Source organism: Magallana gigas, chromosome 2, assembly GCF_963853765.1.
Source record: "Magallana gigas chromosome 2, xbMagGiga1.1, whole genome shotgun sequence".
NCBI classification, from domain to species: Eukaryota; Metazoa; Mollusca; class Bivalvia; order Ostreida; family Ostreidae; genus Magallana; species Magallana gigas.
Genome location: NC_088854.1, coordinates 35,220,210 through 35,240,748, shown reverse-complemented (window position 1 = coordinate 35,240,748; position 20,539 = coordinate 35,220,210). Strand labels below are relative to the sequence as shown.

At 33.5% G+C, this 20,539-nt stretch overlaps 1 protein-coding gene across 3 annotated transcripts in view; it reads right to left on the bottom strand.

The window, feature by feature from the left end:
* Positions 1 to 20,539, bottom strand: part of LOC105333013 (uncharacterized) — a 211,163-nt gene that overhangs the window by 158,466 nt on the left and 32,158 nt on the right. For all 3 annotated transcript variants that reach the window (XR_010711048.1, XM_034445895.2, XM_034445896.2), the window contains exons 3-4: positions 15,165 to 15,245; positions 7,634 to 7,854 (exon numbers count right to left, since the gene is read on the bottom strand). Coding sequence is in view for 2 of the 3 variants with exons in the window: in XM_034445895.2 (XP_034301786.1) it covers positions 7,634 to 7,854; positions 15,165 to 15,245 (302 nt within the window). In the remaining variant the exon portion in view is untranslated. The remainder of the gene's footprint in view (positions 1 to 7,633; positions 7,855 to 15,164; positions 15,246 to 20,539) is intronic.

The window sequence follows — 20,539 nt, the reverse complement described above, 5'->3', positions numbered from 1 at the left end:
TCCGTTGTCTGTCGTCGGCCTTGGCGTTGTCGGCGGCATTGTCGTTGTAAACTTTTCACATTTTCTTCTTCTTCTCCAGAACCACTGGGCAGATTTCAACCAAATTTGGCACAAAGCATCACTGGGTGAAGGGGATTCAAGTTTGTTCAAATGAAGGGCCACGCCCTCTTTAAAGGGGAGATGATTGAGAATTATTGAAAATTTGTTGGTATTTTTCAAAAATCTTCTGCTCAAAAACTATTTGGCCAGAAAAGCTGAAACTTGTGTGGAGGCATCCTCAGGTAGTGTAGATTCAAGTTTGTTCAAATCATGGTCCCCATGGGTAGGGTGGGGCCACAATAGGGGGATCAAGTTTTACATAGGAATATATAGATAAAATCTTTAAAAATCTTCTTCTCAAAAACCATTGGCCAGAAAAGCTCAAATTAAAATGGAAGCATCCTCAGGTTGTGTAGATTCAAATTTGTTCAAATCATGGTCCCCGGGGGTAGGGTGGGGCCACAACAGGGGGATCAAGTTTTACATAGGAATATTTAGAGAAAATCTATAAAATCTTCTTCTCAAAAACTATTAGGCCATATAAGCTCAAAGGAGAATAGCGCACTTATAATGGAATATCGCATACAATATAACGCATTTTAAAAAATGAATTTTTATTGATTTTTTTCAAATGTTTCCATTATTTTACAGTTCGTGCATACAAATAAAAAAAAAACTTGGTAAAAAATGTTATATTAGTGTCGATAAAAATCCGATAAAATAATCAGTTTTTGTATTGACCATATGGGAATATGTGATGTGGGCATTGGCAAATAACAAAAACAAACATTAAACCACCGTAAACCAGAAAAAATAAATTAAATTTAATTTCAGCTGACATCAAACAATACTATAATGCAAAGATATTTTTGGTTTATGTATAGAATGTATAGATATATATGTATAGATGTATAAAAATGTATAGAAAAAATAAACAAAGACGTGTACAAACAATAGTACCGCACTCGATTCACTTTTGCACGGGTATTTAAAGAAAAAGGAAAGAAGACACCGAGAAAGAGTAAACAAGAAGCGTTTTTCCTACCACAAGGCTTAAAATGAGACTTAAATGCACTGTATGCGGTAAGAGTGTTAAACTAGGCCAAGGCAGAAAAATATCTGTGAAACAATTGGAATTTTATCGTAACCATAAAAACCATAGAACAATTGACAGAGATGGTACTGTCTGCAATGCATGCAGGATGAAAGTTTATAACATCGATAGATCGATTATCAAACAGAGTACATGCGTGCCAACCCCTGTCGCTGCGCTCAATGTAGAACCGAATGCATGCAATGACGAAGATGATAAAGACGAGTTAGTCACAATTCCAACTTTATCTGTCAGCAAGTCGCATAGCGTGTGTGCAATATGCTTAATTAAAAACAAAAATCTTATCTGCATGGGAGAATCTGTGCGTTTAAGTGTATTCATTAATCAAGGTGTATTACTGGAGGAAGGGGTCAGGTGTTGTAAAAATCATTTAAACGGGAAACAGCTTAAGCGAGATGCCATTATAGACAAATCTAAGCTTCGTAAAAAACATACTACTATACAGACTTCTCAGCTAGTAAAACTACTGGAAACCCTTCGCAAGTCAGCCTCTGTATCCACAGCCAGACGTCTCAGCTTTGACGACCTAGAGGACTACACAGACATCGACCTTCTTAACCTGACAGGACTGAAAAAGCACCAGTTTGGGGAGCTAGTTGAAATGATTACAACCCTAAAGAAGTCGAAGTTAATGTCGCCCAGACTTGCTATTGGAGTGCTGCTGGTGAAACTCAGAACAGGGCTCTCTCAGGGGTATACAATTATTATACAATTATATACAAACAGAGGTGTTCTACGTGCAAATAAACCAACTTTTTAGTATAAAACAGCTTAACTCCCAACCCCGCTCAACCCCACATACACACAAACATACCAATCATTATTACATATCTACTTTAAAAATTGCTGAAATGTATATATATAATCATAATGTTTGCAACCAGTTCTCTGAGCATAAACCAAATATAATACATAATGGGTACCTTTGTCATTCAAATTGTAATAGCGACACAAATAAAAAGTTGGTTTACGTCGTCATTTTAATCTATTGTTCTATCATAAAACAAATTATGGTTATTTGTGCATTAGTAAAAATGAATGTAAATATGTGTGCATGAGAAGGTAAATAAACATATTCTGTATGCATTAAAATTCTAATTTTTTATTAATAAGCATTAAATAAAACGTTTTGAGATGTTCAGGACAAACATTGATATCTTTTTTTCCATTTTAGATTTATTGGAACACTCTTTGGTAAGAAGCAAAGACAGATTTCCCGATATATCAAACAAGCCAGAGAAGCCCTTTGTTCGGATTTTGTCCCCTCGTATCTTGGCTTCCATCACATTTTTAGAAATACCATCATTGAAGAACATACAACATACTATGCAACTCAAAAAGCCACTTTTTGTCAGACTCTGTAATATCTATCATGGATGGAACGTACATATACATTCAAAAAAGTCACAATTACGCATTTCAACGTCAATGTTTTAGTATGCACAAGCACAGACCCTTAGTAAAACCAATGGTAGTTACAGCAACTGACGGCTACATCATTAGTATTCTGGGCCCATTTTTTGCCAATGGTCGAAACAACGACGCCTCAATTCTGAAATATATGGTCAAATCAAATGAAGAGAACTTATTACAGTGGTTTAAAAAAGATGATATTCTTATTCTCGACAGAGGTTTTCGTGACTCCATAGAGTTTTTAAACGATATCGGGTTTTGTACAAAATTCCCTGCATTTCTTGGTCCTAAAGAAAAACAATTCAGTGCAAAGGAGGGGAATGAAACAAGACTCGTAACAAAGATTAGATGGGCTGTTGAGTCGGTCAACGCTAGGTTGAAGACATGGAAGTTCTTGGACAAAGTAGTATGTAACAAAGATATTCCCCATCTTAAAAAATATATTAATATAGTGGCAGCAATCTGCAATTGTTTTCGTGCCCCATTACAGCAATCCCGTGACAACGATTGCGACATAGCCCGTAAGATGGTGGAACGCTCTAAAATGGCAAACCTTGTCCAGCAGGAGGTCGAATCTCAGGGACATTTAAAGAAACATTTAAGTCATTGGCAGAGCATCGAATCCATTGATTTCACATTCCCACGGTTAGGTGACGACTACCTAAGATCCCTAACATTTGGGGTGTATCAACTGTCACAGGCACCGCATTATGCCGACCAACATTTAAGTGATGGTGACTTAGACATCAGAGTAAATAAAGCATCCGACGAATACATAAGGGGGAAAATTCAGTCTCGGCATACGTCATCAAAGAAATCTTTTCTGTGGATAAAGATAAACCATGATGATCCACACGACCCAATTGTTGGTTGGTATTGCGAGTGCAAAGCGGGTGCCCGCACAGTTGGGTGTTGCGCACATATAGCAACAATCATTTGGTATTTAGGAAATGGAAAACACTCGCAATATCAACCAAAATTGGATATATTGACACCATCTGTTCAAGACGCAGCGGCAATTCCTGAAGTAGAGATTGATCTCAAACTTCTCGACTAACTTATGTATGCTATAGTAAATGAATAATTACCAATTTAAAATTGTGTAATTGCATTTATAAAAAGGATGTGTATCACATTACTATTTAAGAGTGAAAAATGCAGATTCATATGACCACACTTTGAATTTAATCGCAATATGTTGAATACCATATGTTGAATACCACTGTTTAACGAAGTATTACAAAAGCTTGACCTTAAATTTCAACGCGTCAGATAAATCTATTTATAGAAGCAGGTACTTTCCATTTAAAAATGAGAAAGGGCGAAAAAATGGGAAAGTACGCTATACCTCTTAAAATGAAAGCATCCTCAGAAAGTGTAGATCCAAGTTTGTTCAAATCATAGTCCCTGGGGGTAGGGTGGGGCCACAATAGGGGGATAAAGTTTTACATAGGAATATATAGAGAAAATCTTTAAAAATCTTCTCAAAAACTATTAGGCCAGAAAAGCTAAAATTAAAATGAAAGCATCCTCAGGTAGTGTAGATTCGAGTTTGTTCAAATCATAGTCCCTGGGTGTATGGCGGGGCCACAATAGGGGGAATGGATTTTTACATAGGAATATATAGAGAATATCTTTAAAAATCTTCTTCTCAAAAACTATTAGGCCAGGAAAGCTCAAATTTGACTGGAAGCATCCTGTAGATTAAAGTTTGTTTAAATCATGGTCCCCGGGGGTAGGGTGGGGCCACAATTGGGGTATGAATTTTTATACAGGAATATTTTGAGAAAATCTTTTTAAAATTTTTTTTTTAAACTACCGGTATTAGGCTAGGAAAGCTCAAATTGGCGTGTAAGCATCCTTAGATAGTGTAGATTCAAGTTTGTTCAAATCATGGTCCCTGGGGGTAGGGCGGGGCCACAATGGGGGATAAATTTTTATATAGAGAGAAAATCTTTAAAAATCTTCTTCTGAAACTATTAGGCCAGGAAAGCCCAAATTTGAGTGGAAGCATCCCCAGGTCGTATGGATTCAAGTTTGTTTAAATCATAGTCCTGGGTACAGTGAGGCCACAATGGGGGACGAATTTTTATATAGGAATATATAAAGAAAATCCTTAAAAATCTTCTTTTTAAAAACTATTTGGCCAGAAAAGCTGAAACTTAATTGTGTAGAGGCACCCTCGGGTAGTGTATAAATTCAAGTTTGCAAAATCATAGTCCCTGGAGGTAGGGCGGGGCTGCAATGGCAGGTTGAATTTTTACATAGGAATATATAGAGAAAATCTTTAAAAATATTCTGGGAAAGTTTTCCGTCCAAAACTCAGTACTTTGTTTGAAACCTCAGGTTATGCAGATTTAAGTTTAATGAAACCATGATTCCCTAGAGAAAAGTGGGGCAACAAAATGGGGGGGTATATAGGATTAGAAAAAAATCTTCTTAGAGGTACAACAACAAAAGGGGCTTGATATTTACCAAACAAAGATGTGGCTAATAATTGGCAGATTTTCAATTTTTTTTTAGCAAAATCTACTGTACTTAGTTGTAAAGATATTTTGATTTTGATACTGTAATGCTAATTTGATCAGAGTTAAGGCTCAGGTGAGCGATGTGGCCCCTGGGCCTCTTGTTTTCATCAGTGGTTGTGCTTCGCAAGCATCTATCCATTAAAACTAAAATCGCGCATTCAAGGACCGAATTGCCTTATCTTATATATTTTACATGTATATTCTAAGTACGTCCCCAATAATTTATATATTCACCCTTTTTGTAATCATTCAATATTATTTTATAGCAAGGATACATTGTGATTTATTTGCAAGAAGTCTTAAATTTAAGTATAGATGCCAGGGTTTTTTTAACAGTGCAAATGCTATTTACCGGTAGTATGAATAAATGATAAACTTACATGCCAACAACATAGAATTCTAACTCATATCATTTTAACTTTAATTTCTATTGGATGGTAGGTTTTGGTAGGTTCGTGTTAATTAATGCTTACATTGTGCTATTTTTTACCAATACGTATTTCCAAAAAATATTGCCGAATGACAGAGGTACTTTAGTCTCTGAACTATTGGGGTTGTATATGTCAAAAAAGAAATAAAGTTTCTCCCTTACCAACTTTGATAGAAATAAAGTGGGCAACCATTACCATAAGCTGATAGATATCTACAATTCGGCTGTTAATACAAGGGGTATAGCATAAGCTCCCCTCGACTTCGTCTCGGTGAGCTAAAAACGCATTACATAAGTGGATATAAACCCTCATAATATCAAGAGGCCCATGGGGCCACATTGCTCACCTGAGCAACAATGACTTTGTATGGGTGTTCAAAAGATATTGTGCCATTATCCCATCCTTAGAAATAACAAAAAACTAAAAACCGTAAAGTATCCAAATTTTACACATATTTTTGCATAAACTTAATCTTTGACATTGTACCTTTATGGAATACCATTTTTACCGAAAATAAGATCCTATCCAAGATATAAAACTAAACTTTTGGTAGGGGTACACCGCTAACTTTCGATTCCCTTTATTTCTGCCCCTCCCCCTTTCCCAAACTTTTTAAAGTGATCACATTTTATAATAATAGTTATTGTATTTTATTTCAAAAATCCAATATAAGAAAGAAGAAAATTGTACCTCAACACGCTCAATTCAAAATTTTTAATTGGTCTTGCCCATTATAAAAGACTGTTGTTTACCTGGCGTGAACTCATGTGACGATTTATAACCTTACTCACTTGATCGATGAATACACTCGAATGAAAAATGTTAAAGAGCTAACACCATCAATGTATAAAGGCATATCACTCCATTTTACTAAGGCATTAACCCATTATTTTCATCTTGCTACAAACCAGGATGATTTTCCACTGTTATAATTTCTTAGGAATACCGATGTCTTTATCCCCAAAACAGAAATGTGTCAGAAATATGGGAATTGGTTTAGCTGTGTCGTTTTTATTTTCTCCTGCCTAAAAAACTATCAAAATTGATGTAGATGTAGATGTATAAGGAAGGGTCCCAGAAAGTAATTACAGCATATCATACTTTTTCTTTTTTTCTACAAGCATTTAACATTTAGAGAGACATTTCTATAATGATCAACCAAAATATCGGCAACAATCGCTAGGTTTTAGTCATTTTGTGTTCACATAAATTTATTACATTCAACAATAGATTTTAATCAGATGATATTTTCTATTCAGCATTCAAAATGTAAAGAAAAGAAAAAGAATGGCCTCAGTTAATAATTCTGTGTACAAACATATAATTGTGAGCAAAAGCTCTGTATCTTGCTTATAATTCGAAGCTTGACACTCAAATATGGTTAGTAAATAAATCAAAGTACTGAAGTACTGAAAGCCGGGCTCTTTTGGTGTGTCTTTATGCATATTGTGTAGTAAAGACTGAAAATCTCTCTCTCTCTCTCTCTCTCTCTCTCATGCTTTTAATGTCGGCAAAGCATCAGAGAGCGACCAAATTTTTTAAGCGGCTATAAACAAAAAAAAGGTCTGTCTAGTAGAAGTTAAAAAGTTCAACAGTTGCTGCCTTGAATTTTGCAACAAGCATTATATATTCAATCCCCGTTTCTTCATCGTGCAGCAAAGTAGTTCATGGAAATTCATGCGCATTGTATGAGTTCAAAATGCATAGTAATGTTTTAAAAACACGTTATTAATAAGAAAACTAAAAAAGATAGACAATTCATTCGAAATTTAAAAAAAGAAACAAAATGCCAACACTTTTGACAAAAAGTGGCTCTTTGTGTAACTATTTGGTATAGCTGAAGCTTTACCTTGACGCTGTTTGGTTTTTTGTTTATTTGTGCTATTTATAGTAACATTGGCGATTGGCCTGCCTATTGCCAGGACTCTGCTTTCAGTATGTTGTTAATACATAAGATTTTGCTTATTTTTAACAGTTAACTGTCTCTTGTGTTTTAAATGCTTTTAATATTTAGATTTGTCAGCTTGCAACCTGACAAGTTTCCTACCCTAAATTTAAATCAAGAAATTTTAACAGCTCTACAAAAACTCAAATTTCATTTCACTAACCTCCATCTTTTCTTTTTCTCCTCTCTTTATAAGCTGGTGGAGGAGGGTAGTACACTGGAAATGGATTTCCATACATGATAGGTGGAGGATGGTATCCACCTGAAGTATGATATGCTGGATATCCCAAAATAGGGTAAGGATATGGAAGAGGCATGACATGCTCTAACCCATCTTCCCATTCCTCATCTGACTCTTCTCCCCATGAGTCATATTCAGGGGTTCTGTCAAAAATATTATGTTCTTGGTTTTATTATATATCATATATGTTATAGGCCAATGGGCCACATCACTCACCGAAAGGTAAGCAAGGTAGTAAGAAACACCTAGAAATTTTTTTTCACAAATGCAGAAAATAATCTCTAAATATAAGGTAAAAGTTAATTTCAATCCATTATCTTAAGAAAAATATAAACATCAGAAAAAATTAAGGTGCAACTAGCATATTTTCGAAATATCAAAACCTCCATTTGAATGGTGTTTTTTGTGCAATTAATTAGCCTAAAGCCCCTTTCACAACTGGCACACAAGCACTTAACAATTAACACTTTGCGATCGGAATTTTTTAGATTCGCACAAGCTTTCTCATACGTTGCACAAGCTCTCGCATTTGTTGCATGCGTTTTAGTGCTCATTTAGCGCTCGTATATGCATGTTTTCCTACCATGAGACTGTTGCTCAACATGTCTTGCAACGTTTTACTATCATTGCATGACTTATCAGCCTCAATATACCATACTTTGTCACTAGTATATATACCCTGTAAAAGCAACTCTGTTTCAGACCACAATTGACAATATACATTTATTGCATGATGGTGAGGGAAATATGGAGATCTTTTTCTCCAAGAAAATTTTATTTCAGACCAAGTACATTTTTTTTTGCTGGGGGAATAAATCTTCATATTCCCTGAACATTAATGCAATATACATTTTATTATACCGAACAACATATATTATTATACAAAATATGTTGATTTATAAAAATTGTTTGATTTTTCAATAGCAATAACGTCATGATTGATTAATTTCCTCAGTTACTGTCTCAATTTTCTTTCATTATTTCGAATCATAGATAGTTATAGTTAGTTTTGTGAATCATAAGAATTAAATATTTTTGATTTAATCATATTTGTCTACATCGTATGCTCATGTCGGCTTTTTCATTCCTATGAAATCGCCCTGTCACTTGACTTTCTGAACCAATCAGATATAATTAAATAATTATAATGAGGTATGATAATAAATGTTGCTGCATCTCTGTTTCTTCTTTGGCCGCATGTTCTCTCGCTTTCAACTATGTCTACTGAAGAGCGTCAGAAATGGGTGTTTTATATACCCCTCTGACTTGCAAGAGCATTCGTATCATAAAACGCATGATTGCACGTCCAATCGCATTGGCACATGTTCAATCGTCTGATCACCTTGTCTCTCTCTTGTCAAATACAAACCATGTAACTAATAATATCATGTATTATAATTATATATTATATAAACCAATATCATATTATACAATGTCGTATGGTACGATATTATATAATATACAATTAAGTATCATATGATATACATGTAATATTATATATTTCAATATCATATGTAACAGTATCATGTGATAAAATAATATATTAATGAAACAATATCATAATTTACAATATTGTATCATAATATACAATACTCTACATAACAGTATCATGAAATAATATAATATAATATAAAAAAAAAGTCATATCATCTGCATGTCACCTCAAAATCATATCACCTGCATATGGTGTTTTTGTCACTCAGTTAATTCCATACACAAGGGCATGCTCTTCGTATGAACAGTTTCTAATGTGATACAAGCTACAGACAAACAAGTTGATAAAACAGGACTATCAACAGTCTCATTTGAAGTCATCTTTTCATAAGTTCTATGGTTGATACAAAGACCTTGTCTGCAAACACAATCTTCCACTGGGTCGCATGCTCACTGACGTTTTTCATACTAATTGATAGACCATAATTAAACACTGAATTTTTTAATGGATTTTTCCATTTTTTTCCCCGATTACGACAAAGAGCACACAGCGGGTGTGACCAGTCAGCAGGGGATGCTCACTCCTTCTAGGCACCTGATCCTTTCTCCAAATGTAATGGAGGTCCGTGATGGCTCAAGGTTTGTATTTTGACCATCACAAACAAACCAAATTAACGTTTTGTTTTTTCCCTATTACGATATTTTCCTGATTTTGACATTACCTCGATTATGACATGCCCAACTGTGACAAGGAGCAAGGGGCAGGTGAGGCCGGTCAGCAGAGGATGCTCACTCCTCCATAGCACCTGACCATACCTCTATCTTTTTAGAGGTCTGTGTTGCTTTGCTTTGAATTTGTATTCCATTTTATGGATTTTTGAGATGGTTGACACTTTTTTATTGTCATTTTTTCATCGTATCATAACTTTTTACAATATAAAATATGATATAATATTGTATCATATTAAACAAAAGTGTATCATATCATACAATACTATATCATAGGAATCATGTTATATCAATTAACAACAAACACATCTATCAAGCAGGTTTGAGTATTTAAGGTAGGATATTTTTTTAGCACCCTTGATAATGGAGATCAGGCTCTGCACCTGAAGCTACCTTTACAAATCATTTATATTATACTTAAATCAACTATGCAAGCTATTATCTATAAAACAAGTGTGACCAAATGTTCCAAAAAACAAAACCTCATCCAGCATCCAAAACCTAGGCTCAGATTCAGAATTCAAGCATGTCAGGTGCATCAGTATCATAAGACACATCAATGCAAGTTTGGTGACATTACAACCAGTAATATAACTAAGATATATTCATCAGAGACTTTAACCAGCTCTAAAAACCTTAACCTCCTAAAGCATCCAAAACCTATGGCTCAGAATCAGCATTCAAGCCTGTCTGGTGCATCAGTATCATATGACACACCAGCCATGCAAGTTTGGTGAAGTTAGGACTAGTAGCAACTTAGATATTGCTTAAACCTGCTCCAAAAACCTTAACCTCCTCCAGCATCTGAAATTCAGGATTCAGATTCAGTATCCAAGTCTTTCAAGTCCATAAGTAGGTTCAGATGCATCATCCATGCAAGTTTGGCGAAGATATGACAAGTAATAACTTAGATACAGGACCTGAAATAAAATCTTTATTCAGGTCAGGATGTCGACACCGTGGGAATAGCATATATAATATGCTCCTCCTGACTTCGTCTCGGTGAGCTAAAAAGGCATGTGACATACTGTAGTCACAAATAAAATAAATAAACATCTAAGGTCACCATCTTTATATCCAAGATGTTTTTGGATGATTGACATTACTGGTATTTCAGGTGCCAACCTCCTTAAAAAGTAGTACTGTGGTTTCATTAATATTCAAGGGTTTCAATTTTTGTGGATAAAGTGAAAATCACAGTTTCAAGGATACGTAAATTCGTGGCCAATGACCCTATCAATACAAAATGTTAATAAAAATTGCACTTCAATGAACACTTAATTTCGTGAATCAACTTAATAACAAAATCCACAAAAATTCGTATTCAACAAATATTGATGAAACCACAGTAGGTGTCAAAGTAGCGTAGTGGACAATGCACTGATTGGGCATTGATTTTATGGGCTCTTATACTACGGCTATAATGCTTTCCTCCTAAAAACATTTTGAGCAGCAATTGGTCCTAGCAACTCGCATTCCATCCAAAGTTCGTACAAACCAGAACCACTCATATGATCTCCTATACATTTCATAAAGTCCATAGCTATATGTAGGCCACCCATTCGTGGCACAAGTATGTCTCTATACTCTGGAACTGACTATCTTAAATCCATCAGCTTAAAGTACAGAGCTTGGTCGACTGTTATTACAGTATGACGTTGTCCAAGACGATTTGAAATGTACATGCATTTCTGACCAACTGTATTAATTTAAGCGTAACTATTTCATGAGCAGGAGCCTGTACGATAGGATGATGTAACCAACGCAACGACAGTGAGATCAGGGTTTATGCTGCTAATCGACTGATTAAACGTGGACCAGGTTACTGGGACTTCTTGTTTGTGTCTTTTCAAATGAAACGCCAGCTCCTCAGCAAATCCATTATAGCCAGAGAGGTTTCCTATTTCATCAGAAGGTTTAAAAATATTTAAGGTAACTGCTTTTGGAAATAACAGCTGGGATTTTCCTTCTATAATTGTGGTTTCAACAATCCTGTCCATCTGAGGAGGTACCTTCAAAGTCTCATTCGTCGATGAGAATATGTGTTGAAGGTCAACGTCATTTCCTCCCCCACGTTGCCAACAAGCTATTTGAGTTGCATGAAATGTAGACCAGTGTCGATACGCAGCACGTCTTTTTAACTAAGCATATGACCGGCACTATTCAATAAGTGTAAAAGCTGTTTTGATCTTGTCATTTGGTGTAAGGTACAAGCAAGGCCGATGTGTTTTGTAGTCCATTTCTTTCCATCGCTTACTCCATACACAATATCTTGAGCAACGCTCATTACTTTCTTTTGTCTAGAGCCTACCGGACGTTCTGCATCAACAGCACTTTCAAAAACCTCTTGCCCACCGTAAAGAAGACTCAGAAACATGAGAACACTATCTGGAACACAGTTTATGGCATTCTCCTCACTTCCATTTAAACCTTAATGTCCACTTTTCTCTTGCAGATCTGACCTTAGTCTCAATGCAACATGTACAAGTTCGTGGTTCGAGTTGAGTGGAGGTATATAACATGGCATAGTTAGAAATTCATCATCTACAATGTAGCATTTCTCCAAAGTGAGATTCAGACCAAATATGTGGCACTAAAAGTGTTTCAAGTTCAGACACTGCTCTGTTGAGGGGACGAAGAAACTGAAAGATATTTTGCAGTTTTAATTGCAGATTTTCTTTGAATGTGGATCTTTGAGTAATGTAAGACTGGGGCATCTCAGATTCTATTTCTTCAACCAATCCACAATATCTGTTCCAAATATCAAATAGCTGTAAAATTTGGTGCTTTTTTGCTGCATATTCTAGTTCACAAACAAGAAATATCATGGCTAGATCTTCACATTTGGACGCTTTCTCTGTTTTCTGTGTTTAATATTTGAAGGTATTTATGCACTTTAGATGGTACTTACCTTCTGCAACAATCAAGTCGCATACATTTCCTAATTTAACACGAAGTGCAATATCACATTTTGCATTCTTTAGGATCAGGTCACTAACAGAAAATGTTGTTATATTTAAAAGTTTCTGTTGATTCTGTTCTTGACAAAATAAACATAAATCCCAATCTACAGGTTTAAATGAATTGCGTGAAGATCAGGTTGTTGATGATGTAACGTTGGAGGCTGTAGAAGAGGATGGCATTTCATGTTTATTTACATTTGAGTTGTGTTCAAGAAAATTGGCTTTCTTTTCCATTACTCTTATAGATTTTGGATGTATAAAATCACTGTGACATTTCCTGTGACACAGAACTCTATCTGATGTATTCAATTGCTCTATTCTATCAATAGCCTCATAGTATTTTGCATCTTTAACTTTTTTACGACGAGATGCCCTATCCAATAATGCCCTTGTTGAATGTTCGCTTTTAAACTCTAAAATGTCTGACTTTTTGTCCTGGCATATTATACACATATCAATATTGTTATCATGTTTTCGTTTTCGTGTTAATGATTTATCATTCATAGTGACTTGCTCATATGACGTACTGAACATCTATACTGAACTGATTTTTTTTCGCCGTAATCAGAATTTTTTTACTCGAACCACGATTTTGTCGTTGGCACTTTTTTATGTATTTTTGGTGCATTATAATAATCATCATTCATTTTTATAGAGTTAACATTAAAATATGTAATTATAGCTCGCATAACTAGAAACAAGGTTATAGAAAGTAATTGTTAAAGGCCCTCAAATCATTTTGTCAAAAGCGGTTCTAATTAAGAAACTTGTGTAATTTAATTGATAATTTGGTTATCTAAACAGTTACCATCGAACAACAAAACAAATTGCATTTCATTTTTGCATATTCAGTTCTTTTATTTGATTTATTTACCGCGATTCGACTCAGAATTTAGCAGCATGACAAATTTGTGAAAATTCGCGTCCGCCATTTTGAATCGCCATTTTGACCTGTTTAATGCCATTTTCAAGATGGCCAGAATATTTTTTCGGAATCAGCATACCCAAATTAGGTTAAAAAACCATGCTGGACCAAATAATAATTATTTGCCGTTAAAACATATTTGTAGAGCCTTTTTTAAAAATCGGGACCAGACTAACTGAAGTAAAAGATTTATATAAAATATCCCACCCAGTTTTCACTCTTTTTTAATTACATATCTCCCCTATAAAAAATGTATGGTCCTTCAATTGAATACTTTTAAACAACCTTTACATAAGAATGCTTTGTTTTGATTTTATTTGAAATTGCCTCAGTGGGTCTGGAAAAGATGAACATGGTAAAAAGTTTACAGATGAATGGACAATTGAACACATGGTTAATAGACAATAGGGGTTGAGAAAAGCAATCTTAAGGTCAGACGACACGTTCCTCAATTTTAGATAACTTTTTCCAGGAATTTGTTAATGGTTTACTACTACTTTGACAAGCTTTCTTGCAAAAAATTAGGGTACCTTACCAGGCATTTCTGCAAAATACTAGAGTATGCAATTTCCTATATAATCTTCTTGAAAATACACTTGAATTGCTGATATAAAAATAAATACATCTACAGTACAGCGAAATTCACTAAATTAGAACCATAGCTCCGCCGGGGCGGGGCTTTGAACTCACGACCTCTAGAGCCGATACGCTTTTGGCAGAGAGCGGCCACGGTTCTAACCACTCGACCATGTACACACATAACCATATTCAAGTAAATTTTGATCATTTTTAAAGTAATTATAAAATTAATATTTTTTATTGGAACTCTTTATTACGAGGAGATACAAAAAAGATTCTCGAGGAACGTGTCGTCTGACCTTAAACCACTGGTATTCAACTCATGTCAGGTCATACAAAGCTATGAATTGAAATCAATTTCCATAAGAAATATAGGGAATCATACTTGGTGAATGTAAATTTATCAAAATATCTCTCAAAAACAACTAATCGTTATTCCTTTGATCATTTTGCTTAAAAGTCATAAAACTTAAAAGGTTTATTACATTTATATTTTACACATAACTGAAGATTTTTTAAAGTAAGAATATTTTGGTTATTATGAATTTTATTCACATCAATATCAACAGGTCTCCCAAAGCACCTTAATTTTGCTTGGTAATTTTAATAACAATCGTGCTTCCACCTATCAGTACTCGCAGTAGTTTGATCTTTTTATACATGTGATGTCTAAATTCAAGTTTTCATTTAATACATTTATCCATTGAAAATCTTGACAGTATTAACAATTTTGTATATTTTAAACAGGAACATGCAAAAATTTTAACCAATCCAATTATAACCCATGCAGACAATACACATTATGCCATTTTCAAGTGAGTACCTGTTGTTCAGAGGTGGGACAATGTCATACCGACTTCCTCTGATCTTTGGTCTGTAACCATCATTATCAGGACTGTCAATTCTGTAAAAACAAATTGAATTTATATAGTTACCAAAATATATCAATTGTTAATACATGTACTCTTAATCAGCCAAATATAGATAAGCTTTGATACATTTAAAAACTACAGTAATGCTACTAATAAGCGGATGTTGCTAAAATGCGGAACGGAAAGCATAACGGAAAATGGAAAATATAATATCTGTAAAAAGGTATAGGCTGGCCAGAAACGATTTACTTTGTATCATTTATTCATATCTAATAAATGATTATCAACATGTTGCTGTCTTATTGATATTCTTATGAATGTCTATCAAATATAGCATTGTAGTTGAGTATGAAACGGAAAAAAATCAAATGTTTACGAATTGTGAAACATTCACACAATTAAACAAGCAAATTAGAAATTTATAATCATTATAAATGATTCAATTGAGGTTCCTTTCTGCCTGAATACTTTTGGAGAGGACTCTTCATCCTAAGTTTAGCACAAGACCAATCGCTCATATCAGAGTGTATGACCTATGACTGTAAAGGTGTACAGCTTCCATATAAAGTAGTTTTTTCCCAAGTAAGTTAACTTTCTAAATAGGTTTTATGTTTATATGTTTTCATAGATATTAACTAAAACAAGGTGGCTAGTATACTAGTTATTATATACTGTACTATTACCAAGTCTATTTGTTATTCTTAAGAAATTTAAAAACTGTTTTTGTTTCAAATGATAAAAGTACTTGCATAACTATTTTGATCATACAACTTCTTAATTACATTTTATTTAATGATTTATTACTAAATATGAATTAAATCTCATTAGGAGTAATGGGTAGGTCTTCCATCCAATTTGTTTTATATGATACGATGAAATATCGATACTCTCTACCAAATTAAATCTGAAATCTTGTTGAAACTAGGTTTCTTGTCTCAGGACCGGAAATGGATGAAGGGAAGTGATTAATGAAAATAAAAACTGGTATTTCTTGTACATTTGCCAAGTGTACATCACTAGCTGTTTATCAGGCTAGATGAAACACTCAAGAAAGTCTGGTAAGTACTGAAAGTGACAGTTGACAAAATAAAACCCGTTCAACACACTTTCAATCAAATGTCTATCATTCATAAAAGTTTTATGTCTCAGTCATTTACAGTGACTAAAATCTCCCGGGTATCAAATTTGTTAAAAGGAAAGCTACCTATTAAGATATTTGATATATCTCACCGGAAGTAGAATATGTTTGCTTATTTAACATTGTATAGATAACATACATACAATTTTATGCTGATATATTCATTACATTTAAAAAAAAAATAAGAAAAAAATAATTTGAGGCGCTTCCGGTGACAACAGGAAGTTATGACGAATCAAACAAAATAATTCAAACACAAATACATGCATATGACTATCATCAAATAAAGTTTATTTGTTCAAGTCGTCACTGTTTTTGAGATCTCATGGAGTCAATGTTTTTCTTTATCTCTGGGCAGGTAACAGACAAACGGAAGTACTCGGTGAAAACTAGAACTGTCTTAATGGGACTAATACCCCCTGCAAGGCTAATTTTAAATGTGACAAATAATTGAATTGAATAATAAAGGTTTGGAACTCATACAAATAAAAAAAATTCTAGAATTGTAAAAAAAAAGTTAACAAAGAAAATCAAAATCAAAATTGTCAGAATTTCACTGTCAATACATATATATATATATATAACAGTAATACATTTACAAAATGTATCTGATGATATTTTTTTTCTTTAATTGTTTTAAAGAAAAACCAACAAAATGACAATAACCCCTCCCCTTGCAGAAAATGGAATCACTGGTAGCCAAGCAATGCTCTTCTGTTGATAAAACTTTGAATATCTTTCTAATAAAAGTCTTGACAGATGCAATTAGTTGTTTCAAATTTTCCACACTTTTTCCTGTGGTACAATGGAACTCCATATCAGAAAATTGATCCCATAGGACTATGATTTTCTTTGATAAGCTTGGTAAATATAATAAACTCCCAAAACATTACCATAATTACCATACTATGTAAAAATATGTAAAAAAGAAAAATGAATAATACAATCTGGATCATATCAGTAATTTTGAATTTCATTTAAATTAATGCTCTATAGGGTCACTTCATCAATTTACTTGCCCTATAAATTTTAACAACTTCTAAAAAAGTTAATTTCTTTAATAATAATGATATAATTTATTTCCTTATAATGATAAAAACTTTTGGTTTACATGAAAAAGTTTTAAAATAGCCCCAAAACCACCACCCATTTTACAGATAATCAATTTTCCCTAAACACATGCCCCCTTGGGACAAATGAATTCAGCCACACTTGTCTTTGATGTTCTTATAAGCTCCTTAGAATTTATCATTGACAAACAAAAATTTTGCATTGTCAATTGATAGAATACTTTTAAAAAATAAATTTAGTTAAGGCATAAAGACAAAAAACCTCTATCTGGATGTATTTATATAAATATATTTTAGAGTGTTTTAATACTATTACTGGTAATTTTTAATAAAATCTGTAAGGATTACCTCCCTTACTTTTCAACAACAGTGTACAATATATAGAATAAGGAAAATTAAAATGTCATAAAACCATTAAATCTTGTCTGATCTTAAAAAAAATTGCAGGTGCACATCTTCAAATTGTGATCAACATTATCATGTACAAATTTTCAGACTGTTCTATGCAGTAGTACTAAATTTTATAGGGGGGACAAAGTTGCGTCTACAGACAGATGGACAGACGGACAGTAAAACATGGTTTGCAGTATAATGACTAAAATCTATCAATTAGAATTTTTTTGTTTTTTATTATGTAAAACCCACATGTAATATCTGTCTGATATTGTTTTAGATTGAGAATGACATATTGCTTTTATTAATAAACTGAACAAATTCTTAATTGACACCCTATCGTTTAATCCAAATGAGGAAGAAAAAACTTTTATGTGTATATAATCAAAACTAAAACAATTCTTGTGTTTGCGGCTAAATAAACTCATATATGAGAGATGCAACTCTCGTGTATTAGATAACCCCTGACCGCTAGGTAGTCCAGAATGACCATGCTGACCGATTTTCTTGACCGCTGGCGAGGGATATAGCTTACGTAATGGTACACACACACACAGAGCTCTAATTCAAGGTTGATTTTAAATGCATGCAATATAATAACTAAAATGTATTACATAGATTTTTGTTTAAATCTTTATTTTGTGTTTTACTAGAAAATAAAAGAATGATTTGTTTTCTGAATCTCGTTTTGAAGGATTGTACACTCTAAGAACTTAACAATCAAAGTACTGAAGAACTGGCGGGAGTTGATTTTGTCAATGTTTATTTATTTTAAAATCAATGATATGTTATTTTGCATATGACAAGTACATGTATACATAGTTTCTAATTTGAATTACACATATTTTTATAATAAGAATTTTTGAACTTTTTCGACTAGAATGTCGAGAAACCTCCATATGAATCATATTAAATAATATTTAAAGATAAAATTAATTCAATCAAACTATGTATCAGTGGTAGAAATATTTCTCGAAAATTGTATGGATCCAAGCAATATTGAACTCTAGTCTCGTTCAACCAAACGCTCGGCTGACACCGTAAATCTCAGACAAGGCCGAGCGTGGAGTTGAACGAAACTATATTGAACTCTGGCGTAGGAATACACACGACTACAAAAAATATTTAAATTGTTCGTACCATTTAAAATCTGACTATTTTTAAGGTATTTGTAAATAAGTTTCCTTGAAAAACTATGCTTTAGCATACATTACATCGAATTCATCAATTATTTGATTATCAGGTGAAAGATCAACACAAATTTAGAATATTTTACGTAGTATTGGTAGAGAATATAAGTACTAATGTGAATCTTGCTTATGAAAAACCTACAGATTTACCCCATTTTTTTGTAAATTGCTTCTGATTAGTAAAAATGTGCATTATTTTGATGGTTTTGTGGAATATTTCAACAATATCTTCCATAAACGAAATATGTATTTTTTTCCCAAGTAAGAACTTCAAAGTATATGACTTAACAAAGGATTTTTATAAAAAATATGTATGATTTAATGTCATTAATCACCTCCGCCGATGCGATTTATACAGATCATACGCATTATTAGGATTCGCCCGTCACGTGATTACAAAGTACATATGACGTCACAAAAATGCATCAAATGTAATGTTTAACATCAGTGTCAATAAATGTATCATAGATTTTAAGAAATACTCCCGGTCAAAGTATTTTTACGATGATTAAAAAAATATCGTTTTCCAGCCGTATTTTAGCATCGGGATGCCTTAACATTACTGCGAAAATGTCAATTTTTGAGTACTTTTGAGTGACGACCGGAAGTTACGCCGGATCATACAGCACATAGTAAACATATCTTCATACATTGTTTTGTCTTTCCTCAAAGTTTGAATGTTGAAATTTTTGTTTGTTATAATATCTCGTTGAAAAAAGGTTTTTGTCTCGGGACTGGAAACGAACGAACGGAAGTGATTAAAAAATTGAAAATACATATTTTAGTACATTTACCTACGATTCGCTACTGTTCATCACATTGAGTAAAATGTCTAAAAAATTCTAAAGTTTAAAAAAATGCAATTGCTTGAACGCTTCGAGTGAGAACCGGAAGTGATGTACGACCAAATGAAACCCATTAAACACATGTTCAATCAAATGTCCATTATCCATATAAGTTTTGTGTCTTGATCTCTGACAGTTTCTGAGATCTGTCGGGTACTTTGTTTTAAAAAGAAGGCTACCTGAGATATTTGATATGTCTCACCGGAAGTAGAACTTTTTATGTTTTATTTCCATGTGTAGATGACTTTTTGTAATTTTATAGCTAAAATCTTACTTCCTTGCTAAATAACCAACATATTTTTAAAAAAATCAGAATTGGGTGTACCGTATTTTTCGGGGCATATGCCGATGTGGGGCATAGGCCGAATTGCTCATTTTTAGACAAAATTCAAGAAAATTCCTTAGACTAGCCGAATTGGGGGATAGGCCGATTTTCAATCGATGATTACTATAGTGAAAGTTTGACCGCTGTTTAAGGAAGTCATCGTATGAAGTATACTTTCAGAATATCGATGTAGAAAGTCAAAAGAGTAATTAAAGTTATTAAATTTGCTTAACATATATATTTTAAGCAATTTTTAAACATACATCTGTGTTTTGTGGCTGTTTGGTCTCCCGTATTTGTCGGTGTATCGTTACGTATCGTAATTTTACATAGTGTAAATTTAATTGCAACACCAACCTCCGTGG